The 16,706-nt window shown below is 46.4% G+C and overlaps 1 protein-coding gene across 1 annotated transcript in view; it reads left to right on the top strand.

The window, feature by feature from the left end:
• The window catches only part of LOC136543391 (uncharacterized), a 39,936-nt gene extending 34,490 nt beyond the window's left edge, over positions 1-5,446 (top strand). The window contains exon 3 of the mRNA XM_066535851.1: positions 3,376-5,446. Coding sequence (XP_066391948.1) covers positions 3,376-5,446 — 2,071 coding nt within the window. The remainder of the gene's footprint in view (positions 1-3,375) is intronic.
• The last annotated feature ends 11,260 nt before the right edge of the window (positions 5,447-16,706 follow it).

Genomic DNA, 16,706 nt, shown 5'->3' on the forward strand with positions numbered 1-16,706 from the left:
ACGGTCCTTAATCGACACAGACGGGGATAGGTCCACACCCAAGACCTCCATGCCTTGTTGCTTCCCTATCGACCTCCCGTCCGGTCTCAATTTACTTTTACCTCATGGTTCTGTTCCACGATAGCAGATATAGCCAACCGTGCTCCGGTATCCACCTATATCTCGCAGGTGACAGGACATCACCTGACTTCTACCGGTCTAAGCATGGCTAAGCATATATATATTCGATCCTGGACCTATACCGGTTAAAGGTGTAATATCTGGACAAGGAATGTACATGCATCAAGTGGTTTCATTCAACTCTTATAACCTAATGCATCAATCATAAATACGTAAGTAAACATTTGTAAATTACTGGGAGACTTATAATGCTCCGGGGCTTGCCTCGCAGAAAGGAAGTAGGACGGTGGTCAGGGCACTCCGGAAGCTCTTCAGGGTTCTGCTCCACGCCTTCGGGAGCTGCGGCTTGCGGATCCTCCTGCGGGTTCCCTTCCTCTGCTTCTTCGAATTCCAGCAACGTGATCTCTTCCTCCGATCCTAGATGCATGAGTATGGTATGAGTATTACGAATGCATAATGTTAACAAGTGCATCGCGTTGTTTGAGTAGGTGCATATCTCTTCTCGCTTACTACTTAACTACTTCTACAAAGCATCGACTATGCCATAAATAGTATCTACTTGTTTCACTCATAACTGGAGTTCTACAATTCCAAATCTAGTGATCCTGGACTTTCTGGAAAGCTTATCAAATTTTCTACAACTTTGTTATTAACCATTTTTACAGTCTACATCAGTTTCAACATGTAACTCCTCATACTCTAGAATCAGTCCGGAAATGATTTAACATGCAATATAAAGTAATAGCACCTCTACTTCATGCATTCATCCACAAATTGACAACCTAGATCCTACCAACAGTTTAAGCATACCAAATATAGTTAAGATAACATAATGGTAAAGTCCAACTATTTATTAAATTGCCTTTATTATTTTATTTAGATATCTAGGTTAAATAATAAATATATATCAGATGTGCTTAATAAATTCTCAAAAATTTACAGAGCCTTACTAATGCTATCAAAGGACTACTATAAAAATTTCATGTCATTTTACTAAGTAGAACATCCTATACAAAAATGATAAGGAAGCAAGGCTTGAAATAGCATAAATGGAAAATCCTATTGAAAAGTGTCAAGCAACAGATTTCTTATTTTTCTTAACATCCATATGGTACTAGTATCATCTCCAATAAATCTCATGAATTTTGGACTTATAATTAATTTATAAAAATTCATGCAAGGATTAACTATTTATAAAAGAAAAATCTATAACTATAGATCTACACATGCACTGGTCCTCAAATTTTTATCCAAGCTCAGGTATGACAAGAGTAGCCTACCACAAAAATTTCATAATTTTTGGAGCACAGGAACTCTAGATATAAAATAAACAAATTTGAATGCATTCAAAAGCACATTTGCAATCCCTATTTAAATCTCCAGAAATTTCTACTGTTGAAGCCAAGAACATATTTTTCCTAAATACTACACTTCCTAAGGAACACAACCATATTTATTTCAACATTTTTGGAGCTACCAATCTGCAGATACAAAAATAACAAAACCAATCAAAAACTGGATTCAAAATGGTTTAGCCTACACTACTGCTGTCGCTGACAGGTGGGACCCGCTGGTCAGGGGACCCCACACGTCATCGACACAGAGCAGAGCAGCGGCGCTGCTGGGCACTGCGCGGCTGCGGCTCGACGACGGCAAGCTTCGCCGGCGGTGAGGTCATCAGGGTAGGACCTACACGACCTGGCGAACCTATTGAGCCACTTGGCCGGCCCTATTGCTGACCCTAGAGCTAGCGGCGGCGGCCATGGCGGAACGGCGAGGCTGGACCACGGTAAAACGCCGGCGACGTCCTCGGTGGCCTGACCTAAGGCTCGGACGAGCATCGGGGTACTACGGCGGACCTAGCGCGCTAGCTAACGCTTGGAGAGGGGGACTGTGGCGGCGTGGCCACAACGACGGGGCTTGCGGCGGAGCTCCGGCGAGGCGGTGTGCGGGGCTAGAGCTCACCGAGCTTAAAACGGCGGGCACTGGCTGGCGCAGGGAGTCGCGGGGAAGACGGCTATGCGGTTGCGGTGATGGAGAAGCGGCTAGGCGAGGCTGTTGCCGTCAACGACGACGGTGGCGCTGCGGGAGCTCGACGGCTATGCTTGCGGGTGCTGCGGACGGCGAAGGAGGAGCCGGGAAAACGAAAATGCAGGCGCTGGGCGTTGCGGGCGGGTGCTGGCGTGAAGAAGGCGCGCTCGGGCGCGGCGTGGCCTGCGCGGTCAGGGCAACGGCGACGCGCGGCCGACGGAACCTCCACGCGGCGGCTCAGCTCTGAAGCTGGTCGGCCACTGTGCCGATCGATTCAGTCGATTCAGTTCTTGATGGCCGAGCCTGACAGCGCGTTTTCGTGTTGATTTATCTTACAATCCGTGACGAATTAACGCTAGGTTACTAAACCAACTTTGTAGACCTAAGTACCAGTTACAATTGTTGTTCAAAGATCGTGTTCCAATTCTCATCGTACACCGAGTAAAATCGATCCAAAGTCGGGCTGACAGCACTGTCAGAGTATGACTTAGAACAAAAATGGCTAAGTGTTGAAAACAGTGATTCGATGATTTTTGAAATCCAAATTCAAGCATGATAGGAGCTGAATCAGTCAAAGGCCCAAAAATCAAAGTTGTTCCTTATGTTAAACACTACAACATTGCTTTAGTGAACTCCTCCATGCAAGGTCCCTAACACCTAGTTCAACTTTAGTCAAACATGTCACTTTGAAATCATGATACATACACAAACCATGGCTAAATGACCAAACTAGCCTTAGCACTAAATACCAAAGTTGTTCATGATGATACTCTAAGCATGTTAAAACAATTTGCAAGGTCATTTAAGCATTTCATGTAGTAGTCACTCATACAGCTATTCAGGTCAACACATGAAATAACATTTAAATGCTTGATCAAGAAATGTGGCCTTCATGAACAAGGTTCCTTTTGTTAACCTAAGTGTAGCTAAGGTGTTGTAGTGACCAACATTACACACTAGCATTTATTTGCACATGATCATATGCATATGTTACAAGAAACACGAAATATCAAGCAATGTTTCATATGTTTCGATCAGATGTTTCAATTGTAAATGATGATTTATGAATGCTTGATGCTCATGCTCATGTTATGCAAGTCAAGTTATGCAAGGCTAACACCCGAGGTGTTACAAAATATATAACTAACTTTAGTAAGTAGCTAATTCCAAGTTACAATATATAATTTTGGTAAGTAGCTTATTGATCCCCATGTGCACGTGCAGCTTGTCCAACGCGCAGCAACTTTGGGACGAATGGGAGCTCCAATGCTTGGTCGTGGCCAGCTTTGCCTTGCAGGCCTTCTTCCTCTTCGCCGCGAGCATCCGGCGGCGCAACCCGTCGACCGTGCTCCGCGTCCTGCTCTGGCTCGCGTACCTGTCGGCGGACTACGTCGCAGTGTACGTCCTCGGCCACCTGACCCTCAAGATTGGCGAGCCACGGCACGAGCTGGTGCTCCTGTGGGCACCGGTCCTGCTGCTCCACCTGGGCGGGCAGGAGACCATCACGGCCTTCTCCATGGAGGACAACGAGCTGTGGAAGCGCTACTTGCTGGGCCTCGTGACGCAGGTGGTGCTCGCCGTCTACGTCGTGGCCAAGTCGCCGTCGTGGCGGCGCGGCAACGAAGAGCTCCTTGCTCCCGTCGTGCTCATGTTTGTCTCGGGGACCATCAAGTACGCGGAGAGGACTTGGGCGCTCAAGACGGCCACCTCGGAGACGATCAAGGGAAGCCGCATGGGTGACCTCTGCAAGACCATGTCGAGGTACCAAGCCGGAGACAGATCGCAGGCGTCGATCGACAGGTACAACAAGGACATCGTGGGCCGCAGGAAATGGTGGCTGGAGGAGGAGTACGCCGACCTCGTGGAGGCAGCCGGCGACAGCTTCCCCAACTGCATAAACGCGTTGATGGACATACCTGTGGCGCCATGGTTGCTACCGCAGATATGGCCTATTATAGAGGAGATGATGGAATCCGGGGAGAAGGAGTGGTTCCCGTCCAGGGCGTACAAGATGGGCGAGATCCAGCTCTCACTCATGTACGACCATCTCTACACCAAGGTCGGCCTGAGGTACGCGCACGCCCAGCGCAGGCCGCCGGCGGTCGTCTTCACCACCCTTGGCCTCCCGCTCCTGACGCTCGCCACCACCTCGTCGGCTCTGGCGCTATTTGCTACGACGACGACGAGGAGCAAGGGCGGCGTGTCGTACTACAGCGCCGCCGACGTGGCCGTCTCCTACATCCTGCTCGCCGGTGCCGTGACGTTGGAGGTGCTCTCCATCCTCACCTTCGTGCTGTCATTCCGGTCCTATTGCTTCCTGCGGGAGAAACTGGGAGCAGGCAGCAGGCTCACCAGGGCCGTCTTCTGGTCGCTGAAATCCGTGCGGCCCTACCACAAGCCGCTGTGGTCCAACAAGTGGGCGCAGTACAACTTGCTGGCCGGCTGCATCAGGGAGAAGCAAGCCGGCTGTCTCTCGAGGATGATGCGTCACGTCGGCCTGCTGGGGGACACCAAGCTGCGCCCCATCTCCGACAGGACCAAGGAGCTCATCTGCAACGAGCTAAACGACTGGAATAGGATACAGCAGTTCAGCCATGTCCGAGGCCAGGGCATCCTGTCGTTGAGGGGCCTCGCCAAGGACTCGGACCTGTACGAGAGCATCGACAAGGTGGACTTCTCCACCAGCGTCATCATGTGGCACCTCATCACCCACATGTGCTCTCTTCTCGCCGCCAGCAACAAGGACGGCGGCGGCGGCGACAGCCGGGATGATCACAATCATCACATGCTTCTGGCCATGGAGGTCTCCAACTACCTCATGGACCTAGTCCTGGAGCGGCGCGTGTTGATCAGCAGCGAGGGCCACGTGGCGCACCGCAAGGCCCGCGAGGAGGTGAAGCAGATCCTCGCGGAGCACGGCAAGACGAAGCAGGCCGACGCCGACGACGCCGAGGCCGTCAGGGAGGTGCTGGAGGCCGTCGTGCGCAAGATCAGGGACCCCGCCGAGAGGGCGGAGGGGGCGTACGGGCAGTTCGCGCGCAACCAGTACGAGACCATCAGGCCCGTGCTGCCGCGCGCGTTGAGGCTTGCTCGCATGCTGCTCTCCGGCCAGGGTGATCGTGTGTGGGAGCTGATCGCGTCGGTCTGGATCGAGATGCTCTTCCACCTCGCCACGAGATGTGAGGCCGGCTTCCACGCCAAGAACCTCTGCACAGGCGGCGAGTTCATCACCCATGTCAGGTTCCTGCTCCTTAACCGAGGGATCGGCTGGAACTTTGTGCTTGGCCGTGCTTGACAACCTGCCTTGGAGAAAATTCTATGGACCATATCAGGGAATGTTTCAGCCACGTCAGTTAACTTGTGCCAACTGCAATGTTTGTTTATTTGTCCTGTATCGTATTTCAGAATAAAAAGTCTGTGCAAGTATATACTATATACAGCGGCAGATCCAGGAAAAATTTTAGGGGGGGCTGAACAACACATACCTCCGACTGCTGCTCGATTTTAAGCCTCAGTTCCACCTACACTATAGAACTTTTCCTAAAAATTCATGAGGGCTCTAGGAGTTCCGTTGGATCCGCCCCTGACTATATATATATGGCCACGCAACGAAGATTAATTGGCCCGCAAAGCAGACGATGAGTGTAAGTGTAACCATGTAAGCTCTATATTTGCAGACATAAATATAAATATTAAATCTGTGCGTAAAACGTTACAAAATCTTGTATATCAGCATATACTATCTCTCATGAATATATCATACTAATTTGCACTGTGACTTTATGAGCATAGGAATATCGCGTATTGTTTTTCAACAGGTCGAGTTTGGCAAGCGGTAGAAAAAGATCAAGCCCCGGACAATCTGGTCATATCACCGGAGTATTCAGCCAAAATATTTAATAATGTTAAGGCATGTCTTTCATGTCCCAGTTTCCAAAACTCTCATATATTTTTCTCGATTACGCAAAAGATTTACGCATCATTGTATTAAGATCAAGAAAAATGAGTTTTTACAAGGACGCGCCACTGATCGGGCGCGCTGGGGCCTTAGGGTGTTATAATAAGCTCATCCCCGCCTAGCGAAATGGAGTACATGGCGACTATTCACGCAAAAGACAACCTAGCTTAGCCGCCCCGACGTCGATCCATTGGTCTACGATGTGCCTGATCAGCGTGCAAGGACTTGCAGGACCATGGATGAGTTGTCGTAGAAGCATCTCCCGTTTCTCTCCTTCCATAGCTCCCACGCAACGAGCGCGAACAATGAGTCATCCCCCCGCCATTTGTCTCCTATACAGTGCGTCCGCCATGAGTTCACCACGACAACAGGGTCTCTTTGCCAACTTGGGAAGTGTCTGTGCCTAGGGCCGCCAGGATGCGCCACCAAACTTGTCTAGAGAAGAAACACGATGCAATGATATGGTCAATGGTCTCCAGTTCCTTGTCACATAGGAAGCACTACGCCAGATTTGCACATCACTGCCGGCATCAGCACTGCCGGATTTGTGAGAACCGGTAGTGATGTACCTTCACTGCCGGTTATGAGCTTGGAAATGAAAAAATGATTGGGGCTGGGCTAAAACCGACAGTGAAGGACCACATCACTGCCGGTTTGTGGCTTGAACCAGCAGTGTTTTGGTGGCCACTCATCACTGCCGGTTTAAGCCAAGAGCCGACAGTGATTGTGCTCTATCACTGTCGGTTCTAGCCAAGAACCTACGGTGATAAGCCTACAACACAAAAAGGCTGCAACCATCCTCTCTTCCATCCCGAGAACAGAGGCGCGCGTTTGGACCCTTCCCTCCATTACTGCGGCCGCTCTTCACCATGAAGCTAGTGCTTGGATTTTGAAGAATGGCTTATCTTTTGCTTTAAGGTTAGTAACAAACATCCACTCCTTTGATTTTGTTGCTTAATTAGCTTCGTTTTAATGGCTACATTGCTTGATTCTTTCTTTCTCCATTCTAGAGGGCACTTTTTCAATTGGACATTTGTGCAAGGCTCAAATTATGGTGAATCCATCATCCAAAAGGTTGGTGTCTATGAACACATTTAAATTCCTAGCTAATTATTCCATGGTGGTCAAGATCATCATTGTTAGTATGTGATGCTATAATTAGTTCTTAGAAGTAGAGTAGAATAGTTGTTCTTCAATATTGTACAATAATTGTTTTCTACTACGATTTTTAATTTACAGGGACGGGGCTACTAATTTCAATTTTTCAATAATTAATGTACAATAATGTTTTCCAAAAAATGGTACTTTTGAGCTACAATTGTTGTTCATGAAGCTAGATTTCTTATTAATTCTTTGTAATTACTGTCTCAGTATTTTTTTGTGCAGAGATAGATCGAGAGTGGATGCATCTGTCCCGAACGGACAAGCGGTACATGCATGGCGTCAGCCAGTTTATCAACGATGCCAAAGCCCATGCTAGGAATGTGAACCTTGTCTTCTGCCCATACAAAGATTGCAAGAATCATAGGAACTTTCATCAAATTGAGTCTATACGATCGCACTTGATTACCAGGGGGTTCATGCCAAACTATACGATATGGACTATGCATGGCGAGGTTGGTGTGAATGTTCTGCAGGAAAACGATGATGATGTGGACATGCCTGACGTAGCCATCTACGATGCTGACGAGGAACCCGGTGTCAACACGGAACCTATGGCCACAGTTAATAATGTGTTTAGGAACACGCTAGCTGACGACACCGAGGATAACGATGGCATTTCTCAGCTGCTACGTAATGTAGAGACCGGATGTCTTAGTGAAAGACAGCTGAGAAAGCTAAAGAAAATGAGACAAGATGGCAAAACACCATTGTATAGGAATTGTCCAATGAGCAAACTAGAAGCCAACATCATGCTGTTAGAGTTCAAATAGACAAACGGATTGAGCGATAAAGGCTTCGATTAGTTGTTAGGTATAATAAGGAAAATGCTCTCAGAAAAAAACAAGTTGCCAGAAAAGACATACTTGGCCAAGCAAATGATCTACCCCATTGGCCTCGAGGTTGAAAAAATCCACACGTGTTCCAATGATTGCATATTGTACCGTGGAGAAAAATACAAAGACTTGGACAAGTGCCCTAAGTGTGAAGCTCCACGGTACAAGGAAGGGCCATCAAATGAGGGTACCAAGACCAGAGGAGGTGCCATAAAGGTCGTTTGGTATTTTCCTATAGCCCCCCGGGTGCATAGGCTATTTGCATGTGCAAAGTCAGCCAAGCTATTGCGCTAGCATGACGAAGAGCGTAGGAAAGATACAATGATGAGGCACCCCACCAATGGGCATGACTGGAGGACTGTCAATACTATGTTCTATAAGGATATCGGTGGAGAGGTAAGACACCTTTGGTTTGCTTTGAGCACAGATGGGATGAATCCTTTTGGCCAGGTTAGAAGCAATCATAGCACCTGGCTAGTGACGCTCTGTATATACAACCTTCCACCTTGGGTCTATATGAAGTGGTCATACATCCAGATGCCACTACTGATCCAAGGGCCAAGATAGCCTGGGAATAACATCGATGTGTTTCTGGAACCAGTGATCGATGAACTAGTGGAGATGTTTGAAAAGAGTGTGCCGGATGTTTGGGACGAGTACAAAAAGGAACATGTCACGATCAAAAGAGTACTTATCTCTACAATCACCAACCTGCCAGTGTCGGTGCGGGACCCACGGGATACCCTGCAAGGAAGGGAGAAGATCTAGTCTAACTAGGATTCTTCCCCTGTAATCTTAGTAGTAGTATTATTCTGTAATGCTACTAGGAACTCTCGTTGTAAACCGACTAGGATTCTGACCTCCTGACTATATAAAGGAGGACAGGGTTCCTAGAGACAGGACTTAGAGAAAACAACACAACACTTTACAATCAATCCAACACAAAGGCTAACGTCGAACTGGACGTAGGGCTATTACTCGATCATGGTCGAGGGCCCGAACCAGGATAAATCGACTGTCTCTTGTGTTTACCATCGAGTTCTGCATACGCTGAAGCCTGAACAAATTGCCCCGGGTACCCCCATGGCAGGCTATCAGTGATCAAACATCGACAGCTGGCGCGCCAGGTAGGGGCTTTCGGCAACTTTGCATCCGAGAGCTCGACGGACCTCGACAACATGATTTTTTCGAAGGGATCAACCTTCATCTTCGGTTTGTGGATCTGCGAGGCAGGTGACGATGGCAAGCTCCAAGGCCGTCTCCTCGAAGATTTGGATCATCATCAAGACCTTTCTATTTTGGTGACAACGACAGATCAGCTTACCAGAAGATTCGCACAGCTCATGATGTCCAATCCAACTCAGATTCTGCGGCTTCACGCATCCGATTCAAACTCAGGCTCCGCTTCTGAGACGGAGTCTTACCTGAGTTCTTTTGGAAAACCGAGTTCTTTTCCGACAAGGCTCTGGAACATGACATCAACCTATCAAGAATACAACTCAGAGTACACTCAGAGTACTTTAAAGAAGACGGGTCCTTTTCCATTTGGTCTCGGCAACGTCTTATCAGGCACAGCTCGAAAGATCTCTTAATCCAGTTTTTGGAATACCACTGTCAGGAGCTCACGAAGGCCTTGTACTAACCGTAACATCTCAAGACTGCATCATCCACTGGCCAGGTTCTGTTCCTAAGGATAGCAGTACCCGGCTAGTTGACACAACAATGACAACAGCTCTACCCTACCAAGAAGGAGACTCGATCTGCGACCTTGAAGCCTCTAATAAAGTTATCAACAACTCTGACAGTACGGAAACCAACGCCGATGATAGAACAACCCACGCACGAGAAGTATTCATGATTCGCGGTCCTCGATCACCATTGGCCCCTCTAGAAGCACCCAACATCAGGTCATCAGACGAATCTGAATCCAACATATCACCCTTTATCCAAGGGCACGATGGTGAGACCGAAAATCAAAAGCAAGCTAGAGAAAGAAAAAACAAATTGAAACAAGGATGCCAACGCCATGCTAGGCAGTGCAAGGAAGCATGGATCAGATATGAATCAGATCTAGCTGAATACGATAGAAGAAAATCAGAACAAGAAGTCAAAGAAGGACGCGCGGCAAATACACCCTACGACAGGATCCGTGAAGCACTAGAAGAACTCAGAGCAATCTCACATCCTAGTGAAAAACAGGAACAACTCCGGGACTACCTCCGATCAATAGCCCTAAGGATGCACGACGAAAGAACCCGTTCAAAACTACCTGTCAGATCGACATCTCATGCGCAAGAAGATCAAAATCAAAGGAAATCCACTTTCGAGAGACTTGGACCAAGTGGAAGTCACAACAAGGAAAGTAGAAGGGACCATAGTCAAAACTATTGAGTCAAACAACCAAGAAAGATCAGAAGCAAAGTACCCATTCAGACAGCCACGCAGAACTACTCTTGTCAAGATGACAGTTGTCTAGAAGGAGGTGGCGAATCAGAATACAAAGAAGCCGGGGCGCACGATAGATTCCCCTATTTTGCGAACAGACTCGCTTCAATATGACTACCTCACAAGTTTAAGCCGTCCAACCACTCTAAGTATGATGGCAAGACCGAACCAAGGCAGTGGCTCAGGATTTACTCGTAATCGATTGAATTGGCCGGAGGAGACGATGATATCAAGACTTTGTTCTTTCCCATGGCCCTAGAAACCATGCCCCTTCAATGGTTTGACAAATTGAATCCAGGATCAATCAGAAATTGGGAGGACTTGCAAAGAGCTTTCTGTGAGAATTTTGTAGGTATCATTACACACCCAATCACCCACGTAGAGTTAAAAGGACTCAAGCAGAAAGGAGGTGAAAGTCTTAGAAATTACTATCGACAATTTGGCGAACTACGAGCTCAAGTACATGACATCACTGAAAGAGAAGTAATCGAGGCTTTCTCTCATGGAATCATGGCTAGGTGGCAATTTCAAGATTTTTGCAAAGAAAACCCAAGAAACAATGAAGAATTCAGACGAACAGTAGAAAAGATGATTACTACAAAGGAAAAGACATGAGAAAGGTTCCTGGATAGAAATAACCGAGAAAACCCAGACAAGCAAAATCATCGAAACAACAGACATCAAGAGAGAAAACGTGGACCAGACAACACCGTAGCGGTGACTGACAAATCAAGGAAGTTTTCCAAGCCTAGAAAGTATGACGACATTGAAAACATGCGTTGCATCTTGCACCCCAAAGGAAATCACACCATTGGAGATTGCTACACATTCAAAGATCGATACATAAGAAAAGATAGTAAGGAGAATACCAAAGAAAGCAATCAGAAAAAAGAAGAAGACAACCACGAAGACAAGGGATTCCAAAAATCCAGGGGGACAGTAGCTGTAATCTTTGCCGGGGTTCTAGATTTTAGAAGCAAACATCAAGAAAAGCTAGCGCTGCGAACCATCATGGCAGCAGAACCGGCTACTCCAAGATATCTCAACTGGTCATAGTATCCAATCCAATTTTCAAGAGAAGACCAATGGACTAGTATAGGAAATGCAGGCCATTACCCACTGGTTCTAGATCCAACTATTGCCGATATGACTGTTTCAAAAGTACTAATCGACGGGGGAGCCAGACTCAACATCATTTTCTTAGAAACTCTATGGAAGATGGGACTACAACTCGCCGGGATGATTACACCCATAAGCACGTCTTTTTATGGCATAGTACCTGGCAAGGCAGCAATGCCACTTGGACAAATCACTCTACCGGTTACTTTTGGGACTCCCTCGAACTACCGTACAGAGTTCATCAAGTTTGAAGTTGCAGACTTCGATTCATCATATCACGCAATCCTCGGGCGCCCAGCACTAGCAAAATTCATGGTGATATCGCATTATCCATACCTGTTGCTTAAGATGCCAGGGCCTAACGGTGTCCTTTCTCTTCGGAGTGATTTGAAGTGCGCTTTTGACTATGATGTTCAGGCAATCCAAATTGCAGCAAAAGCACAAGCCGCCGATGAAAGAAAAGAAATAGCCACTGTTGCAGCAGAAATGAACCCAGAAGAGCTAGAGATACCAGCTAAGAAACCCAGTATCCTCGCACCACCAAAAGAAGCCGACGTCAAGCAAATCGACCTGGGCACCGGTGATCCCTCCAAAACGGCAACCATCGGCGCCCACCTCTCGGCAAAATAGGAACTCGCACTCACCAACTTTCTTCGGGGCAACAAAGATATCTTCGCTTGGAAGCCGACCGACATGCCAGGTGTCCCAAGGGAGTTGGCTGAGCATAGAATTGATATCAATAAAAGCTCCAAGCCTATGAAGCAACGACTACGACGATTCTCACCCGACAAGAAGGCAGCAATTAAAAAAGAAATCACAAAACTAATGGCAGCCAGATTCATCAGAGAAATACTCTATCTAGATTGGCTAGCAAACCCAGTTCTAGTATAGAAAAAGAATACGGACGAGTGGTGCATGTGTGTTGACTACACAAATCTCAACAAACACTGTCCGAAAGATCTGTTCGGGCTACCACGCATTGATCAGATAGTTGATTCAACAGCAGGATCTGCCCTATTATTCTTCCTTGATTGCTATTTAGGATATCACTAGATCGCATTAAAGGAACAAGACTAGAGCAAGACATCTTTCATCACTCCGTTCGGCGCCTACTGCTACAAAACCATGTCATTTGGACTCAAGAATGCTGGTGCCACTTACCAAAGAGCTATCCAAACGTGCCTTGGTAATTAGATCAGGGAAAACATAGAGGCATACGTGAATGACATAGTAGTAAAGACAAAGAACCTGGATACACTAATTGAAGACTTAAAGCAAACCTTCGAAAACCTGAAAAGATGGAGGTGGAAATTGAACCCAAACAAGTGTGTATTCGGAGTTCCTTCAGGACAACTACTCGGATTCTTGGTTAGTCATCGCAGAATCGAAGCAAGCGCCAAGCAAATTCGAGCCATAACATAGATGGGCCCTCCTCGAAGTGTCAAAGATGTGCAGAAACTAACAGGCTGCATGGCAGACCTCAATCGTTTCATATCAAGACTGGGTGAAAAAGGGTTACCTTTCTTTAAATTGCTAAAGAAGACAGACAAGTTCGAGTGGACAGAAGAAGCCAATGAAGCTTTCAACAAGCTTAAGACATACCTCACCTCTTCGCCCGTTCTCACACCTCTGAAAAAATACGAAGACATGATGCTGTACATTGCGGCAACTTCTACTGTGATCAGCACAGCGATTGTCGTAGAAAGAGAAGAAGAAGGGCGTGTATATAAAGTACAACGCCCCGTATACTACATCAGCGAAGTACTGTCAGAATAAAAAATCTAGTACCCGCATGTGCAAAAATTACTCTACGCACTCCTGATCACTTCACGCAAGCTTCGCCACTATTTTGAAAGCCACAAGATTACCGTGGTGACAGATTTCCACTCAGAGACATCCTGCACAACAGAGACGCAATAGGGCGCCTATCTAAGTGGGCAGTTGAACTTGGTGCTCTCAATATTGATTTCACCCCACGGAAAGCAATTAAATCTTAAGCCCTAGCCGATTTTGTGGCCGAGTGGACAGAAATTCAACAACCGATGTCAAATATCATCCTTGATCATTGGAAGATGTACTTTGATGGATCATTCAAGCTAGGCGGAGCCGGTGCAGGCGTTCTCCTCATTTCTACAGATGGAAAACAACTCAAGTATGTCCTTCAGATATTATGGCAAGCTATAAACAATGAAGCAGAATACGAAGCCCTCATCCACGGGCTACGAGTGACAATTACCCTCAGAATCAAGCGTTTACTCGTATACGGCGATTCGGCAGTAGTCATCAATCAAGTCAACAAAGATTGGGACTGCACCAAAGAAAACATGGGCGCTTACTGTGCTGAAATACGAAAGCTCGAAAAACATTTTCAAGGACTAGAAATTCTACATGTCCTGCGCGATTCTAATATTGCGGCAGACATCCTCACCAAGCTTGGATCGGACAGGGCAAAGGTCCCACCCGGTGTTTTCATAGAGGAGTTATCAGCTCCCTCTATCAAACAACCCTGTGAGATAACCCCTGAAATCTCAGATAAAAGCACCCAGATCTTGGTAATCACCACTTCATGGACCCAGGTTTTTATTGATTACATCAAAGAAAATAAGTTGCCAGTGGATAAAGAGGAAGCTACCCGGGTTGTTCGCAAAAGCAAGAACTACGTCCTAGTGGGAGACAAGCTCTACAGAAGAGCCACATCATCAGGAGTACTCTTAAAATGTGTCTCACTTGAAGAGGGCAAAGAGATCCTAGACGAAATACACTCAGGTTGCTATGGAAATCACGTCACTTCAAGAACACTAGTCGGCAAAGCATTCCACACCGGATTCTACTGGCCAACTGCTTTGAAAGACATAGAAGAACTTGTCAGAAGATGCAAAGGTTGTCAAATGTTCACAAGACAAGCTCATGTGCCAGCTCACAATCTCATCTGCATCCCACCCGCTTGGCCTTTCTCCTGCTGGGGGCTGGATCAAGTAGGACCTCTCAAGAAAGCAAAAGGCGGTTTCGAGTACATCTTCGTAGCAATTGACAAGTTCACCAAGTGGATTGAATACAAACCACTCACAAAGTACAGCGCAGCCAAAGCAGTCGAGTTCATCCAAGACATTATGCACCGCTTCGGCATGCCCAATCGAATCATCACAGATTTGGATTCTCCCTTCACAGCCACTGAATTCCAAAGTTGGGCATAGGACTGCAGCTTCAGCATAGATTACGCATCAGTCGTACATCCAGAGGCCAGCGGATAGGTGGAAAGGGCTAATGGACTCATACTAGCCGAATTAAAACCAAGATTATATGAAGAACTAGTGGACTATGGATCAAAATGGATTGAAGAATTATCCAAGGTCGTATGGGGACTACGAACTCAAATAAGTAGAGCCACCGGATACTCACCATTCTTCCTCGTTTACGGATCAGAAGCCATACTACCTGCTGACTTGATCTGGACGTCACCAAGGATAGAACAATATAACAAAGAAGAAGCAGAACACACCCAAAGATTAGAACTCAACAGTATAGAAGAAGTCAGAGTAAACACTACCCTTCAATCAGCAAGATACCTCCAAGGATTAAGACGCCACTACAACAAGAATACCTAGCCTCGATCACTACAAGTCAGAGACCTAGTACTAAGAAGAATACAAAAAACTAACGGACGCCATAAACTACTCAGTCCATGGGAAGGTCCTTTTATCGTCACAAAAGTCACCGGACCAGGCACATATAAGTTGATAACTGAAGACAGAAAAGAAGTCAACAATACATGGCACATCAGCCAGCTAAGAAGATTCTACACATGAAAACAACTCAAGGGAAAATATATATACAAGCCACAAGAGATCAATGTTCATGATCAATAAAGATGGTGCTCATTGACAACATATGTACTATTATGACTTATCAATGTTCATAATCAATAAAGATGGTTCTTTCTCGACAACATATGTCTTATTATGGCTTTCCCTGAGTTGTTTCCAATGAGCATACCGGCTGAGAGCAAAAGAGATGAAAAGATGCTTGAGCCCACCGATGAGGATAGCTAACAAGCTAACACCCGAACCAAAAAGCAAAATGGATGAAAATACGCCTGAGCATACCGGCCGAGAGCAAAAGAGCCGAAAAGATGCTTGAGCCCGCCAATGAGGGTAGCTTACAAGCTAACACCCAAACCAAAAAGCAAAATGGCTGAAAAGACACCTAAGCATACCGGCCGAGAGCAAAAGAGCTAAAAAGATGCTTGAGCCCGCCGATGAGGGTAGCTAATAAGCTAACACCCGAACCAAAAAGCAAAATGGCTGAAAATATGCCTGAGCATACCGGCCGAGAGCAAAAGAGCTAAAAAGATGCTTGAGCCCGCCGATGAGGGTAGCTAATAAGCTAACACCTGAACCAAAAAGCAAAACAACCAAAACTAAGCCTGAGCATAAATCAGAGCAATTCCAAGACAAGACCCTCTAGCTCCTTGTTCCAAATAGCAAGAGGCTCGGGGGCTATACTCAGAAGATCCCAAGAAGCACTACATGGTTTCACTCAGGAAAGCACTCAGACGATGCTTATACCTGCTCGACAAGACCTGAAGGAACAAGGCGAGGTTTCTAGAGCTCAACCATGAAGTGCTCGGGGGCTTGTCGATCCTAGGATGTTTTTACAACCAAGGAAAGGACCAAATGATGACCACATCCCGAGTTAAGCTGAAAAGAAGAAGCTGAAGATACTTGAGATCGCCGGTCCTAAATCTTTTCAGCACTAACAAGAACACAAAGTTTGTCAAGACAACGATGTATACCGAGTTGTTTACACGACACAAAGGAAAGCCACAAAAGCACTCGACAAATCAAGAAAGTTTGTCAAGACAACGATATACCTAAACTGGGTTGTTTACAAGACGAAGAAATACATGCAAAATTTCTTACAAGTCACAGACGAAAGCCAGACAAGCACTCGTCAAACCAAGAAAGCATGTCAAAACAACGATCTACATATACCGAGTTGTTTACACAGCACAAACGAAAGCAAGAAAAGTACTCGAC

This window comes from Miscanthus floridulus, chromosome 3 (genome assembly GCF_019320115.1).
Source record: "Miscanthus floridulus cultivar M001 chromosome 3, ASM1932011v1, whole genome shotgun sequence".
Lineage (NCBI taxonomy): Eukaryota > Viridiplantae > Streptophyta > Magnoliopsida > Poales > Poaceae > Miscanthus > Miscanthus floridulus.